The sequence below is a fragment of the Xenopus tropicalis genome, chromosome 1 (genome assembly GCF_000004195.4).
Source record: "Xenopus tropicalis strain Nigerian chromosome 1, UCB_Xtro_10.0, whole genome shotgun sequence".
NCBI lineage: Eukaryota > Metazoa > Chordata > Amphibia > Anura > Pipidae > Xenopus > Xenopus tropicalis.
The window spans coordinates 87,402,473-87,418,134 of NC_030677.2; the positions used below are offsets into that span (position 1 = coordinate 87,402,473).

Sequence of the window (15,662 nt, forward strand, 5' to 3'; positions counted from 1 at the left end):
AGACCCAAACTCCTAACAACATCCACCACCCCTATGCTGAAAATGGCCTAAACTTGCCGCTCAATCAAAATCATAACCATCCCCATATAGAAATCATCGCTCTCCCAGCGCACGCTCCCATAAGGCTAGCAGCCGCCCCCCCCCCAAGACTTCCCCTCCCAGTTCTGCCGCCGGCTATCAAGAGCCGCTTCCAGTTCCGGACATGTGCATAAAATCAACCTCCCCTCGCTTCTGCCTGCGGCTATCAAGAGCCGCCTATACTCGGCACAAACGTGCCGGTCAATTAGCTAACTGACTGTCTAGCAGAGTCTCGCCCACCCCGCCCGCCCTACGCGTTTCGTCACAGCATGACTTCGTCAGGGGCATATAAGGGGCGTGTCTCTTATCCTCCAATCCTTATAAAGGCAAGTCTAGTGACGTGAACTGAGTTTTGAAAAAATGGGTCCACTAGCGACATCTAGTGGCCGAATATGTGTAATGCTAAGTATACATAGTAGATTATTGAAGCTTTCATGTCATTCATTTGAACCAGTATAGAACAAAACCTAATAGATATATTCAGAGCCCGTGGGTATATTTAGAGCCCAAAATCAAATCACATGCCATGAGCATACCCACAGGTATATCCCCCCATCTACCCAGATAACAAGGCTAAAAATGGAGAGTTCTCCAAAACAAAGACAAAAGTGAAAGCGAAAAAACGAAAAAAGATTCTGTTAGAATGTGGGCTGCCAAACTTCTTAGTCGGTTTCACATACTGGCAGGCTTCACAATTATGACACTTGTAGAACCCTACAGTGGGACTTAGAAAGTGCTTAGGTGGATTGAAGTGCTCTGAATAGTGGCTATGTACCAGTATATCCGATAAACTTTTCGATAGATCCATTGGCATTCTTTTTTCAATAAGATCTTATTAATATCTCCTTTCCTAGTCCCTAACTGTACTTTCTCAATGCCATAGAACAATATGGCCCGTGTGTCAGATTGATGGAAGTCCCTCACGTGTCTGGCTAATGGTGTATCCTTTTTGAGACGGATAGTGCCAATATGTTCCAGAACTCTCTTTCTTAGTTCCCTAAAGGTTTTACCTACATAAAGTTTCGGACAACCACATACACCAACGTAGATTACGCCTGAAGTTTTACAGATAAATTCTGTTAGAATGTGGGCTGCCAAACTTCTTAGTCGGTTTCACATACTGGCAGGCTTCACAATTATGACACTTGTAGAACCCTACAGTGGGACTTAGAAAGTGCTTAGGTGGATTGAAGTGCTCTGAATAGTGGCTATGTACCAGTATATCCGATAAACTTTCGGACCGTCTTGCCACTAATGTGGGTCTAATTGGTAGCACCGACTCCAGATCACGATCCCCTCTCAGGATACCCCAGAATTTACTCATGATGGTTTTAATTTCACTCCATTGATTGTTATACGTGCCCACACACCTAATCTCTTGAGATCGCCGTGTGGATTCGCTATCAGTACCACCAAGGAGTGTATCTCAATCCATCGACAGGGCTCTCTGATATGCTCTTTTCAAGCATCGTTTAGGATACCCTCTTTGTATGAATCTCTCTCTCAGTACTAATGCTTGCTCTTTGAAGGTCTCTAAATTCGAGCAATTCCTTCTAAGTCTTAAATACTGGCCCATGGGAATACCCTTCTTGAGGGGTTCCGGATGAAAACTAGTAAAATGAAGAAGGCTATTAGTGGCCGTCGGTTTTCGGAAGATGGTGGTTTCGATTTTGCCCATATTACTGATATTCAGAGATAGATCTAAGAAAGATAAAGTGTCACCACCAAACTCATATGTAAAGTGCAAACCCAGCTCGTTGCAATTCAAATGAGACATTATTTCTGCAAAGTTGTGTTGGTCACCCCGCCAAACCACTAGAACATCGTCAATATAGCACTTCCATAACACTATCCGAGAGAGGTGAGTGTTGTATTGAGGGTTCAGAGCTATCTGTGTTTCCCACCACCCTAAAAACAAATTGGCATAGCTAGGAGCGCATGCACTTCCCATTGCTGTACCCCTGATTTGGTGGTAAAATTTATTGTCAAATAGAAAGTAATTGTGAGTCAAAACAAAAGAAAGCAGCCTGATAAAAAAGGAAACCCGTTAGTCACTATAGCGGTTAGCAAGGGCATGCCTCAAGGCTGGTATACCCTTGGAGTGTGGTATACTTGTGTAGAGAGCCTCTACATCTATGCTTGCCAAGGAACAACCAGAGTCAATCCCTAAACCCTGTATCTTCACAAGAATATCCTTAGTATCCCTAAGATATGATGGTAGAGCTTGTACTAAAGGGGCCAAATATGAATCTAAGTACTTACTGATATTTTCAGTAAGGGAGTCATTCCCTGATACTATAGGGCGACCTCTAATTGGTTTCACTTGTTTGTGTATTTTAGGTGTTTAGATTGAGCGGCGAGTTTAGGCCGTTTTCAGCATAGGGGTGGTGGATGTTGTTAGGAGTTTGGGTCTGCTCAAAGAGCTTTCTTAGCCTCAGATCTAAATAATAGTCTGAAGTGAGTATAACAGTTTGAATGCTTGGCTGATACCCTCCCTAAGTCTCTACTCATATATGTGTGATTGAAACTTAATTACTATTTGACTGTCGCGTTTATTCCCCTGTATGTGCCCATGAGGCTCCCTTTGTCCGCTGTCCCTCATTCCCCCCTATGTGTTTGTGTGTGCATCTAGATATAGTTCTACTTAAGTGTCAATGGACAAACTATAGCTTGATTTTTATTTGGGTAATCCATCCCCTCCCATCTCGTTATTGACTATGTGAACGAATATAACTGACCTCTAGCTACCGGCCCCTAGTTTTTTGAACCATGTTCTGAACTCAATTGCGTATATACTGCTTAAACTGCGGACTCAGAACAGGTGCGCTTATACTAATAATTGTTTTTAATTAATATTGCACGTTTTCACTAATGATTTTATATGTAAAATAAAAGTTATGTTTTAATTGTAACAGAGAACGCACAAAATACAATGTATCAGCCAGCACGACTGATTCAGGGAGGGAATTCCACAACTTCACAGCTCTCACAGTAAAAAATCCTTTCCGAATATTTAAATGGAACCTCCCTTCTTCTAAACGGAGTGGGTGCCCTCGTGTCCGTTGTAAGGAGGACCTACTGGTAAATAAAACATTAGGTTATTATATGATCCCCTTATATATTTATACATAGTTATCATGTCACCTCTTAAACGCCTCTTCTCCAGTGTAAACAGACCCAACATGGCCAGTCTTTCTTCATAACTGGGACTTTCCATACCCTTTACCAGCTTAGTTGCCCTTCTCTGGACCCTCTCTAACTCAATAATGTCCCGTTTGAGCACTGGAGACCAAAACTGAACAGCATATTCCAGATGGGGCCTTACCAGCGCTCTGTAAAGGGGAAGAATAACTCCCAAAAGGGTTATCATTTATATGTGGCAGTGTGTCCCACTGCAATACAGTGTCTACCCAGAGCATAAATCTGTTAATATCTGACATGGGTACAGGTCCAACATCAGCCAATAGCAACTTTATGTCTGTGATCCTAAGAGGTGGGGATTGATTGTGCAACTTATCTTGGTCAGTACCACAATGATTGTGCTTCATCTTTTGATATTCCATGTGATATCTGTCCCTTTAATTACACATTTCCCCATATTCCCTTTGCATGGTGAATCCATTTCTCCATTTCTACTATATATTGTTTTAAATTTGGAGATATTCCTGCAACTTGAGAAGGTTTTAATGGAGAATCTTTTAACGGGCACATGGAGACTGCATTTAATTCACACTGTTTTTGTAATGATTGGTTGTTATGCAGAGGGTAATGGTTTTATAAGGGAATTGGCATATGGAGAGGGAGCAGTACAATTTTCCAAAACTTGGATCCACTGGTACTTTATCAAATTCATCCTCACGTTCTTCCACATCTAGAAAGTTTAAGTCTGATCCCTGTATTGTCCCTATCTGAATCCACTTTTTTGAAGATTTATGAGGCATTATACAGTATATACACCATTCCCTTGTTTAGTACCCCCTAATTTAATGCGTGATTTACTATTCTTAATTTTTGTTTGAAGGTACTCTACTGCCTTTTCCAACTGTTGAATCTTCTGCTCACTCTCATCTAACCTTTCTTGTAAAAAAAGAAACTGTGTGAGTGGCAGATTGACATAGCAGTTTGGTATTTTCAAGCATTACCTCTTTCTTCTTCAATTGATCTTTTAGCTCATCATTTACTTTAGAAAGTTCCTGAGCTAAGTTAAAGAATACTTGCCCTGCTTGTAGTAATGCTTGTTTTGTTCTGGCTTTCCTAAATCTTTTGTCCCTCACTTCTGGGATCATAGTCAAAATACTCTTAAGTCCCTCATCTGTATTAAAATCAATATCTTTGCAAGCAAATGGACCCCAATAACTCTCAATCAATTCTTGGGCCATATTAGCAAAAGTCTTTGGGCACCATTTATATATTTTATCTAACTATACACACTCTGAGCATAACTGAACCTCCCCACAATTTTTTTTAAACAAAGGCATATTTACCAAATTTTTGGATTTTAGCCAAAGATCCTTCACTTCTTAATTCTTTCCACTCCAGAGTACACTTAACAGGGATCTCCTAGTAGAAGTCCTTCTCTGAAGATACACAGTACTGGTACTTCCCAGGTGCAGATTTCAGTACAACACAGGTCCAAATAGTAGTTGGAGTTCTGGATACCGTCACTGTCCACAGCAAAAATGCAGGCCAGGATAGGCTATCCCAGGAACATCAGACAGACGAGCCCCCAATATGTCGGAAGTGGTCAATGGTACTGCTTACCAAATTAGCAGTATAAAACTATTAATACAAGTGCCGACTGCAGCAGGAGGGATTGTAACTGAGAAGAGAACTCGCCTAGGTCACAAAAGTGTGGATTACCTGACCTTTATTAAAATGAATGAGGCATGGATCTCGGAGGGTTACTGCACGCCGGAAGACTTGTTCTGACTGCCCATGCAGCTGTCCTTCTCTGCACGCCGCTTGACACCACTCACAGCTGTCCTTTAGCGTCCTCCTCCGCCACCGTACAAACTAGGGTGCAAATCCTACTGGTTTGAGGCATGGATCTCAGAGGGTTACTGCACGCCGGAAGACTTGTTCTGACTCCCCATGCAGCTGTCCTTCTCTGCACGCCGCATGACTCCACACACAGCTGTCCTTTAGCGTCCTCCTCCACCACCGTACAAACTAGGGTGCAAATCCTACTGGTTTCATTTTAAGCCAAACTTTTTGGACAGGTAAATCCTGAGTTTTTCTGTCTTCTGTGCTTGGTACGCTATCTTAGTTTTTTTTAAAGGTTCTGCCATGGGAATTGTGATACCATTTATCTAACATATTTTTTCTGTCTTCTGTGCTTGGTACGCTATCTTAGTTTTTTAAAGGTTCTGCCATGGGAATTGTTGTGATACCATTTATCTAACATATTTTTTCTGTCTTCTGTGCTCGGTACGCTATCTTAGTTTTTTTAAAGGTTCCGCCTGGGGCATGGTTGTGATACCATTTATCTAACATATTTTTTCTGTCTTCTGTGCTTGGTACGCTATCTTAGTTTTTTTAAAGGTTCTGTCATGGGAATTGTTGTGATACCATTTATCTAACATATTTTTTCTGTCTTCTGTGCTCGGTACGCTATCTTAGTTTTTTTAAAGGTTCCGCCTGGGGCATGGTTGTGATACCATTTATCTAACATATTTTTTCTGTCTTCTGTGCTTGGTACGCTATCTTAGTTTTTTTAAAGGTTCTGCCATGGGAATTGTTGTGATACCATTTCTCTAACATATTTTTTCTGTCTTCTGTGCTCGGTACGCTATCTTAGTTTTTTTAAAGGTTCCGCCTGGGGCATGGTTGTGATACCATTTCTCTAACATATTTTTTCTGTCTTCTGTGCTTGGTACGCTATCTTAGTTTTTTTAAAGGTTCTGCCTGGGGCATGGTTGTGATACCATTTATCTAACATATTTTTTCTGTCTTCTGTGCTTGGTACGCTATCTTAGTTTTTTTAAAGGTTCTGCCATGGGAATTGTTGTGATACCATTTATTTAACATATTTTTTCTGTCCTCTGGGTTTCAGTGGCTGCGACAACAAAAAAACTAACTTTTTCAACATTTATCTAACATATTTTTTCTGTCCTCTCCTCTGTGCTTCAGTGGCTGCAACAAAAAAAAACATAATTTTTCAGGAATGTACACATTCCTGATTTTTCAGGGTTCTGCAACAGTGGCAAAATCGTATCTTTTATGGTCACCACAGGTGATCAATAAAGTAGGACAAAACTGGGCCCACACTGCAGAATCAGTGTTTTTTGGTTCACGTCACTGTACATTCAATTACCTCTGCCTGACCGTGCACGTGCGCACAAGCACGGTGACTGCTAAACACACCACTACAGAAATATTCCCACCGACAGGACGAACGTCCTGGAGGTGACAAGCAACTAGTAAAAATTATTATTCGCTCACTTGACGGTATCATTAAAGCTTTTTGCGTTTTTTTTCGTTGCAGTAAACGCAGCGTTTTGTCTTTGCGTGTGAACCGGCTGTAACCTTTACACAACTTGATTGGCATGTAGACGCCGGACGTTTTAAAGCAGTTTATTACACAAGTTTAGGAATGTAGTGTGATTTGTGCCCTTTACAGCACAAAACGCAACGCTGTGTCAACAATGTATTTTTGAGAGACATTTTTGCCCTTGATCCCCCTCCGGCATGCCACTGTCCAGGTCGTGGCACCCTTTAATCAACTTTAAAATAAGTTTTCTGGCCAGAAATGGCTTTTCTAGGTTTTAAAGTTCGCCTTACCATTGAAGTCTATGGGGTTCGCAAAGTTCGCGAACGTTCGCACTTTTTGGCAAAAGTTCGCAAACGGGTTCGCGAACTTTTTTTGTGAGGTTCGCTACATCTCTAAACCTTATCTGCTACTATGATTGCTTTTAAACATCTGGCCAGTAAACTTCCTCTTGATTGAATGCTAGGTAATTAGACCAATAGCAATCGTTGCTATTTTTTATTGCATTCCCCTTTCTCTAGAAATTCAATTAAATTTTACTACTGCAGACTTTAAAAACTGTGCTCTTGGACCCTTTGATGTCACTATAAAGAAGGGGTGAAAAAAACTCAAGATTAATTTTGGTTAATTTGACCCACTGCCTTCTCCTAAATCCTGTGTGAAAAACCTGGCCCTTGTTTTAAAAAAAAAAAAAACAAAAACACTAAAAAAAACCCTTAGTTTTACCTGGCACTAATTTATACAAAAAAGTTTTCCTCTTTGGTCAGATGGCAAGAAGATGTTCTAATGGCAGTAGGTACTGTTGTCAACCAGACAAAAATGTCTGGAAGCCTCTGACACTATCATTAAAAAAAACCTGAAAATTACTGTTTGTACCCAATACATTTTCCTAAATATAGTGTACTTAAACTGTAAAACATTTTTCCTAGTCTTCACACAAATCACCAGAGCAGAACTCAAAATAACTTTGTTCATGGGTAATAGTAGGTTACAGCCAGTGTACTCAGCCAGTAACACTGGACTTAAGTAAAAAGATTACCTTTGGTCAATTTCACTCTTGGGGGGGAATTCACAAAAATGGTGATATTCCGACACAATAAAAGTGGAGATAGATTTGTCGGATTTTCCACCTAATTCAAAAACATCTATCTCCACTTTTGTGAATTTGTCTTTTAAACAGACAGTTTTCAGATTTTGTCGTTTTCCCAACATTTTTTTATGAATTTGCCTTTAGCTCTTAGTAAATCTGTCGGTGCCATCAAACCCAGTCCCACATCTACATGAACCTTGATATAATAAGGATTTTACCAGCAGGATTTTGCATTTTATATGCTATTTGCCATTTCACTTTGGGGCATTTCCTGAGGGGTAATTTTAGTTTGCCCAGGGAAACTATACAGCATTTTTTCAGGACAAGCTGGGCTTTATAACGTTTTCTATATTTCTGTGTAATTCCACTTCTGTAACAAGATTTAAGGGTCTAAATACCTTCTTCTCTAGCCCCTACTCATTACTGGGCAGCAGCAATCCGGCCCCCACACCAACATGCCCGGTGAATAGAGGTCCAACAGGACTGGGGCCCACTGGGTTTTTATTCAGTGCCCTGCTGGGGTCAGTCCAACCTTGTACCCCAATATCCCAGTTTGGGTGCCAGTGTGTATGTGCTGTTTGCTGATCACCAAGATGGCTTCTGGGAACAGGTGGGGGCCAACGCTGTCAAGCAGCTCTGTAGTTCTGGACATGCTATGAGGGCACAGATAAGTTGGGGAAAATGTCAGTGAAGTGATTAAAGAGGGGGCACTGCTGCTAAAACTAAAAATTTGCCTGGGATGCTTTACTTTTCCTTTTAATAAAAATGTTTACAATATATTCACTCAAAATGTTGTTATTGCCTCACTGATTAAGCTAAAACTAGCATAACAATGCAAATGTGAGGTAAAATTTTTTTATATATAAGATATAAATTAAACTTTTTTTAATCAGTGTTTTACTTGTTTATAAAATGTTAATGAGGCTTTTTGCACCTATTGTTCTAGGGTGAGACAGAGACTTGTCCCCTAACAATAGACTGCTAATCCCCATTAATATGTTACTGACCCCCCAATGGGGCCCCTACCAGAGCTGTGAAATGGAGACTGGGGGAAACAAAACAAAACAGAAGAGCTTAGAATTGGTCTGACAGAGTTACACTGAGCTTTACTCCATTTTGAAAATGTCGGGGAAAAATGTCCAAAATGTCGTTAAAACGTCGTATAAATGTTGTTTAAACGACAAATTCACAAAAGTGTCTGTAAACTGTCTTTCACCAAAAACAGAAAAATGGCGGTTGAGTCGGAATTTAGGCGGATTTCTGTTTGTGAATCTGGAGAAAGTGTTTTCCACCAGCTTTTCCAAAAAAGGGCTACCTCCACTTTTGTGAATTCCCCCCATAGTCTTCTCTAGAATTAGACATTGTTTTATCAACGAATTACAAAAAAGAACTCTGGCCCTCGTTAGCACACAAAAATATGGGGACCCTCTAATGCTGCCGTAAAACTCATTACTTGATCTGACCCCTTTAAAAAAAAACAAAAAAAAAACCCAAAAAAAACCGCTGGGACTCTAAAAGTACAAAAAAAAAACAACTTTTGGTCACTTGAGCCTAGTTTGGACAAAACATGAAAGAAACCAACACGAAGAAAGCTTATTTTTTATTTACCAAAAGCAGGATTTGCAAGCACAGGAAAACAGATTGCGAGCGGACCTTTAACAACGTTAAAGTGTAGCAACGTTACATAATCGGTATTTGGTTGTAAGTGGTAAAGGTCCGCTCGCAATCTGTTTTCCTGTGCTTGCAAATCCTGCTTTTGGTAAATAAAACGTTGTTACACTTCTCTGTTTGTCAAGTTAACAGGGCAGCTACGTGGCGCGTCACTGCGGCTACGTGTACTCGTGACGCCACAGTCTCGCGTGATGAGACTTTTGGTGTCGGGATTTTGTGTAACACAGGAGTCTAGAAGCTAGAGAGCAACAGATTTAGCAGAACACGTAAGTAGTGATCCGGGACTGCGGACTGTTAGTAAAAAGCAGGACTGTTGGGCCGTATGAAATAGGGCTAGTATTTGGTCTATGGCATAAGTTTGGTTCGTCCATATTTTGTTATGGCCTTTTCCTAAAGTGTCAGAGAATGTGTTCTATGCAGATATGCGGTTTTAAAATTAATATACAGCTTTTCTCTATATTCTGTTCAGTTCGTTGACTTTTATGTAATGACTTATTCTCAAATGCACTTTCTTTGAATAAAATGGAAGCTTAATTTAACTTTACGTGTTAACATTCTTATAATTTTATGCAGTCTAGTTTGCAATGGTTTGCCCTTAATTCTCCCTGCTGTGCTGCTTCGATCTTGTCTAAAACAAGGAACTGTGGTCATGTGATTGGTTGGTTCATTTTATATTTTGTGCCAGACATAAACCCAAATATTCAAGTGTTAACTGCATATGCCTGAGGTGGTAGAGAGATCCTTTGGGTTTTTGCTAACAACATCCTACGTGCAGATTAACATTTTCATCTTGTGATAGAGTTTGCAATATGTAAAGTGCATTTCTTGTAAAGTGAGCCTTAAAAACAATAAAACAAGAATTGTTTGCTGAAAAACATTCTATTGCCAAAGGTATGTGGATCCCCTTTTAGTAATTAGAATTATTTATTTAAACTTCACCCACAGGTGCCACTTTATTCTATCATTCAATGACCGTTTTAACCTTTCCATGGTTCCTACTTTGTGGCATTAGGTTGGACATAGCCCTTTTCTGTTTTAATAGTATAACCCTATAACATCCATATAGAATGGCTTTTCCTAAGGAGAGAGTGGAAGAACTTTAGTGACCTGCATAGAATCCAGACCTCAATCCCGCTGAACACCTGTGGGATGCATTGGAACACCAAATGCAAGCTAGTTAAATTGTCCAACATCATTGCTCAACTTCTTTAACCCACAAAGACTCAACTTACAGCCAGCCTGGCCTGATATTTATCCGCAATATTTATTCCTGAGCCTGTGTCTACCATTGTATGAAATCACATGTTGGTGGGTTATTTGCAATATTTTTCTTGCATAAGTGTGGTGACATTATTGGGGGTACACATGAGAGATGTCACCATAAGGGGCTGGCTGGTAATAACAATTAGACCTGTCTGTGGCCCATGTGTAGTGTGCGGTGTCACCCTGAACCTGCCCAACCCAACAATAATGTGATAAGTGTTCCAACACCTAGTGGAAAGCCTTCCCAAAAGACTAGGGAGTAGAGACTTCTTATTAGTACCCTTATTTTTTTAAATTACATTCTGTGAAGTATGCTATTCAAAATGGAATTTCCATATTTATGAGCCTTTTGCATTACAGGTTTGCAGATAATGGATTCCATGCTTGTACTAAGAAAATACTTTTCCCCACCTTTTGTGTGTGTCATGCCAAAATCTTGTTTATGTCATAGAATGGAGGACCTGATGCATATGTCCATGCACTGGCTGCACAATTAGATGGTGAGGAATGCAGTGAGATCTACGAAGTGCAAAGTGCCTAAATATAGAGGCAGGGCAGGCAATATATGATTGACAGCTGGATTTTTAAATGCCTTTTAAAACTTTTCACAGAGAAGGCACATTAGGTCATTTATTTTTTTTCTTTTTTTTCTTTGTTCAGCATTTCTATCAACCCTCTTGCATTAAGTCAGGTTGTTGAATTGGACCAATTTCTTCATATACTACTATAGACCTCTGGTATGCACCCCAGTGCAACTGTACCACCAGGCAGACATCTGTTGAGACTTTTCAAACCCACACTAGTGAAAGTTTGAATATTATTATATCTCTAAGGGTAAAACTTTATTAGGAAACCTAGATCTTTTACTCTTGTACTCTATTGTCTTTTTACTCTGATAGCAGTAACTAGATTGACAATTTGTCATCTTTTGTTTATGGAATTATCTCTGAACATATTTTTGTTGTGTTTCAGGTAAAATGGCTTTTTGTCTAAGTTTTACAAATTGAAATGAACAATTTTCACTCTGAGGGGATTTGTCTCCGCTGCCCATGGCATCAGAATCTGTGCTCCCTGAGCAGGTCAAGCCAAGACAAGCTAAAGGACGAAGACAGATCCAGCGGGAGAAATCCTTAACCAGTGAGGTGGATGGTGATGGCACTTTTGTCTTTGAGGCAGACGAAGCATGGAAGGAATTTCATAGGTCACTTCTCCATTTTTATGAAGTGGGGGAGCTATGTGATGTTACTCTTAAGGTAAGAGGTTTATTTTGTCGCATGTACTTTCATTAATTTTGAATTTCTATTTTCTACTTCTTTCTTGTTGGCACTGGGTACATATGCACAGTAGAGCAAAAGATCAAACTTTAAATAAAAATCAAACAAAAAGGCTGGCTTTCTCACAAAACTGTGCATTTGTCGGCTTGGTGCCATCAAAGATCGCTCTGTGGTGCTCATACAGAAGTACCCCAGACCAGTGCACCTTCCTGCTAACAGAAACACCAGTCTGGTTATCAAGTAAGCTGTTATAATCACTGGGGGTGTCTTATATTTGGTAACTGTCATGAAAACGCCACTCCGAGACGCTCACAGACGCGCCTGACACCGGGACAGGGTACAAGGGGGTTACACTCAGTCACCTTTCACACAGGCTAGACTAACATCAAGCACCCCCAAACAAACCACTGCCCCAAATACACCTATTCGCTGCCACCATCTATCATTAACAGGCGATAGAAACCTAGTTACTGAAATATATCGCACACAAACTTTCTTACTGCAGTTAGGGTTAGTTCTCACTAATTTAACAGCACCAGGGTAAACAGTGCAGTTTTCAAAAGATGTTACAAAAGAGAAACATATATGCAAAACAGTCAATAAAATAAACGGGGATAAAAACACAGAGAAAACCCTAGTACATTACCGAGTGATCTGTTGTGTCCTCTGAGGCAAGAGTTTGAAGTTCTGAGCCCATCCCAACATAAGTTGCGGCCTCTAGAATGAGCTAAAGAATACCTGGGCATGCGTGCTTTTATCCCCCGCTGAGCCCCTCCCTCATTACCGTATGCATGAGGAGGGAGTGCCCAGGAACTGGTCACATGACCCCTTTGGGTGGTCCCCACCCACCCTCTTTAGAGAGCTGTACTTCTCATGCCAGTTTCTTTTCATATAATATTGGTACTTGCCAGTATTCAATATTATTATAAAAGTAGGGAATTGTTTTAACCTATATATGGGCGATCAAAATGATACCAAACATGAGGGGGGTCTCATGTCCAAGTCCCCCAGAACCCATTCCTGCTCAGAGGGGGTATAGGCCGCCCCTGTTTGGTATCATTGGGAAGCCTTGGGCCTCCTCATAAATCCTATGTGATTTATGAGGATGTGGACCCTAAAGCAGCGGAGATATGGATCCATTTCTATAATCCATATTTTCTGATAGCTGCACCCCCCCTGCTGTTCCTAGGCCCACACTTTGCCTCTCTTTGATCAACAGATCAAAGACCCCAGCTTCCTGCCCCAACGGGCTGGTCCCACATTGTCTGATGAAGTTGTTTATGTTGTCACCTTTCCACAGTCCTGGTTGTGTCGTTAGGGGATATTTGTGAATTACCCCCTACTGGGAAGTTTTTCCCTCAAATGTGGATTTCAGCCAGACTTTTCTATGGGGAGCCTTACTGCTCCAACATGACACCTCCCCCTTCAAAAGTGCGCAAGGTTGGTAAGGCCCCACAGGCCGATTTTAACCTTGCCACTACCAGTACGCATTAATCCTTTGTACAGATTCAGGTCATAACCAAAAATTATCGTTATTGAACAATTTGTAACAATTATTTTACCCTCACGGCAAGGGGTGCCAGTGTGGGTACTAGGCCACAAATCGTAACTGCCTACCATAGGCACTTGGTCTCTTGCTCCAAACGGGTTCTCTTCTGTCCTTGTAGTTACCTTAGTGCATGTGGGGCCCTCCTACCGGTCCCTAGTCCCCCATTTCCTGGGCCTGAACTCGGACACTGTTTGGCAGCCTTCCACCCAGTCTATGCCCACTACTTGGTCTGTACTGACTTGCTCAGTCCCAGACCGACATAAACTACTGGGTTCTACCCACATACCCTGCACCTCTGGGCACACCCTCTGGTTAGTAGCTGCCTTAGGGGCAACCAGTACCATCAGCAATCCTTCCTGGACTCTGACTACCAGCCCCTCTCCCAGCACTGGTTCTGGCACTGGAGCTCTACCTGGCTCCCAGCTACCATCCTTGACCCCAGTCTGAGTGGCACTACCTACTGGGACTCTACTCTGAGTCCTAACCACCTGTCCCCCACACTCCTGCACTGACTCCTGAGATTGGCCTATCTGCTGACCCCCACTCAAGACCTCAGGCAGTTGGGGTACAAGATCAGGGATCCCACGTTGTTTATCCCTTACTGCAGGTAACCTACCTCTCTGCACCAGGGGGACTCCTAGGGGAAACCTCTCCTCCCCCTCTCCCTCCTTACCCCCACTTTGGGACACTGCTGGTTCAGGCACTGTTGGACACTCTCTCCTGTCTTCCAGCCCTCCCTCCCAGCTATCTCTTTGTACCTTACCGGTGGCAGTTACTGATTGAGGTGAGTGGTCACACTCCAGCGCGGCTGGACCTAGTGAGACCTGGTCATAAGGAACAAAAGTAGTTACCATGCAACCCAAATCATTCCCCAACAACACATTGACAGGAATCTCATTGGACACTCCCACTTCCCTTAGACCTCTCCCCACACCCCAATCCCAGTAACCTTTGGTCACATGCATCTTTGGGTGGTTCCTTCCCACCCCCTTTACGGACAAAGTCTTCTCAGGAATAATGTCCCCAGTGTTGATGATCTCTGGATGCACCAGAGAAAAATAAGCCCCTGAGTTCTTTAGTTCCCGAGTTACTTTGCCACCCACAATCACCAATTGCATATGGTGAGATAGACTTTCTGTTTTAACAGACACAAACATTACCACAGGCTGTACAGGTGGGCTTGGCTCCTTCTGTTCTGGGCAGGCGACCCTCACATGGCCCACCTGGGTGCAGGGAAAACATCTGCAGGAAGCTCCAGGATCTTTGTTGGCACTAGCTCCCCCAAACAAAGGACTTTCACTGGACTTGGCATGCTGTGCTGTACCCCTAGTGTGTTGCTCCTTCCTGCTTGCTGATCCCTGTAGAGAAGGTCCCTTCCTGTACGGCAATCTGTTAGGACTATGTGTGTCTGCATTCTGCGCTGTTTGATCCACCGTTGTGGGCACACGGTCCAGAACAAGCTGTTGTACCTCCATCTCTGCTTGGTGTTCTGCTGTTGTTGCCTCTGCCTGCTGTTGTTGCAGAATAAGCTGCAGAGATGCTCCTGTACCCCTCTGGGAACTGGCGCTGCTGCTGTCCTCAGAGTGGTGTTGCCCAATGGCAATGTCCCTTCTTTGGCCATCCTGGCCAGTACTGGACTCCTAATCTGCCACGGCCATCCCTCTCTGCTCACAGAGCCTGGCCAGCTGTTTGCTCTGCCTCTCGTAGGGTGCCATTCCAGGGGACAATTGCCAAATAGAAGATAGGAAAGAAAAACAAGAAGAAGGGAACTGTTTGCAGGTATGTCTTTTTTAAAAAAAAAAATATATGCACTGCGTTTTGTCCTTCAGGACTGTATAGTCCTCTCAAGGATTTACAGTCCCTTAGTGCAAGGGTTAAACACTTAATCCAAGCACTAATGCTCTATTAAAAAATTTAAAAAAAAAAGATCCCACTGCTGCCACCAATTGTCACGAAAACGTCACTCCGAGACAATTCAGAGCTTTAGTTCAAAAAAATTCTAAAAAATTTTTTGGCAAACTTACCCTTAATAAATATTTAAAGTTGTACTTTATGTGTATTAATGTAGGGCTTTATAATTGCTAATTTCAGACAAGCAGAATCTCTCTTATCTTGTCTCTTGATAGGGATCCCATGTAGCTGCTCTGGGTGGTGTGCATACACCGTAAAGTGATATTAGCAGTGCTCATTAGCATAAATATGATTTTATATGCTGTAATCCAGATGTGAACCAGTTCTTTTTCTGCATCA

At 41.9% G+C, this 15,662-nt stretch overlaps 2 protein-coding genes across 4 annotated transcripts in view; one reads left to right on the forward strand and one right to left on the reverse strand.

Moving 5' to 3' along the window:
* The first annotated feature begins 9,472 nt into the window (after positions 1 to 9,472).
* Positions 9,473 to 15,662, forward strand: part of klhl8 (kelch like family member 8) — a 45,191-nt gene continuing 39,001 nt past the window's right edge. Inside the window, exons 1-2 of one of the 3 annotated variants that reach the window (XM_012953592.3) lie at positions 9,473 to 9,592; positions 11,562 to 11,842. In XM_012953592.3, coding sequence (XP_012809046.1) covers positions 11,639 to 11,842 — 204 coding nt within the window. In that variant the 5' untranslated portion in view covers positions 9,473 to 9,592; positions 11,562 to 11,638. 3 annotated transcript variants of the gene reach the window in all.
* Positions 13,263 to 15,055, reverse strand: LOC116411465. Its single transcript, XM_031903515.1, has one exon. It carries the CDS (start codon positions 14,885 to 14,887, stop codon positions 13,556 to 13,558), a length of 1,332 nt encoding a protein of 443 aa, XP_031759375.1. The 5' UTR covers positions 14,888 to 15,055; the 3' UTR covers positions 13,263 to 13,555.

What these genes read in the sequence shown, in the direction of transcription:
- LOC116411465 (XM_031903515.1), bottom strand. Translation starts at nt 14,887, where the DNA reads ATGGAGGTACAACAGCTTGTTCTGGACCGTGTGCCCACAACGGTGGAT.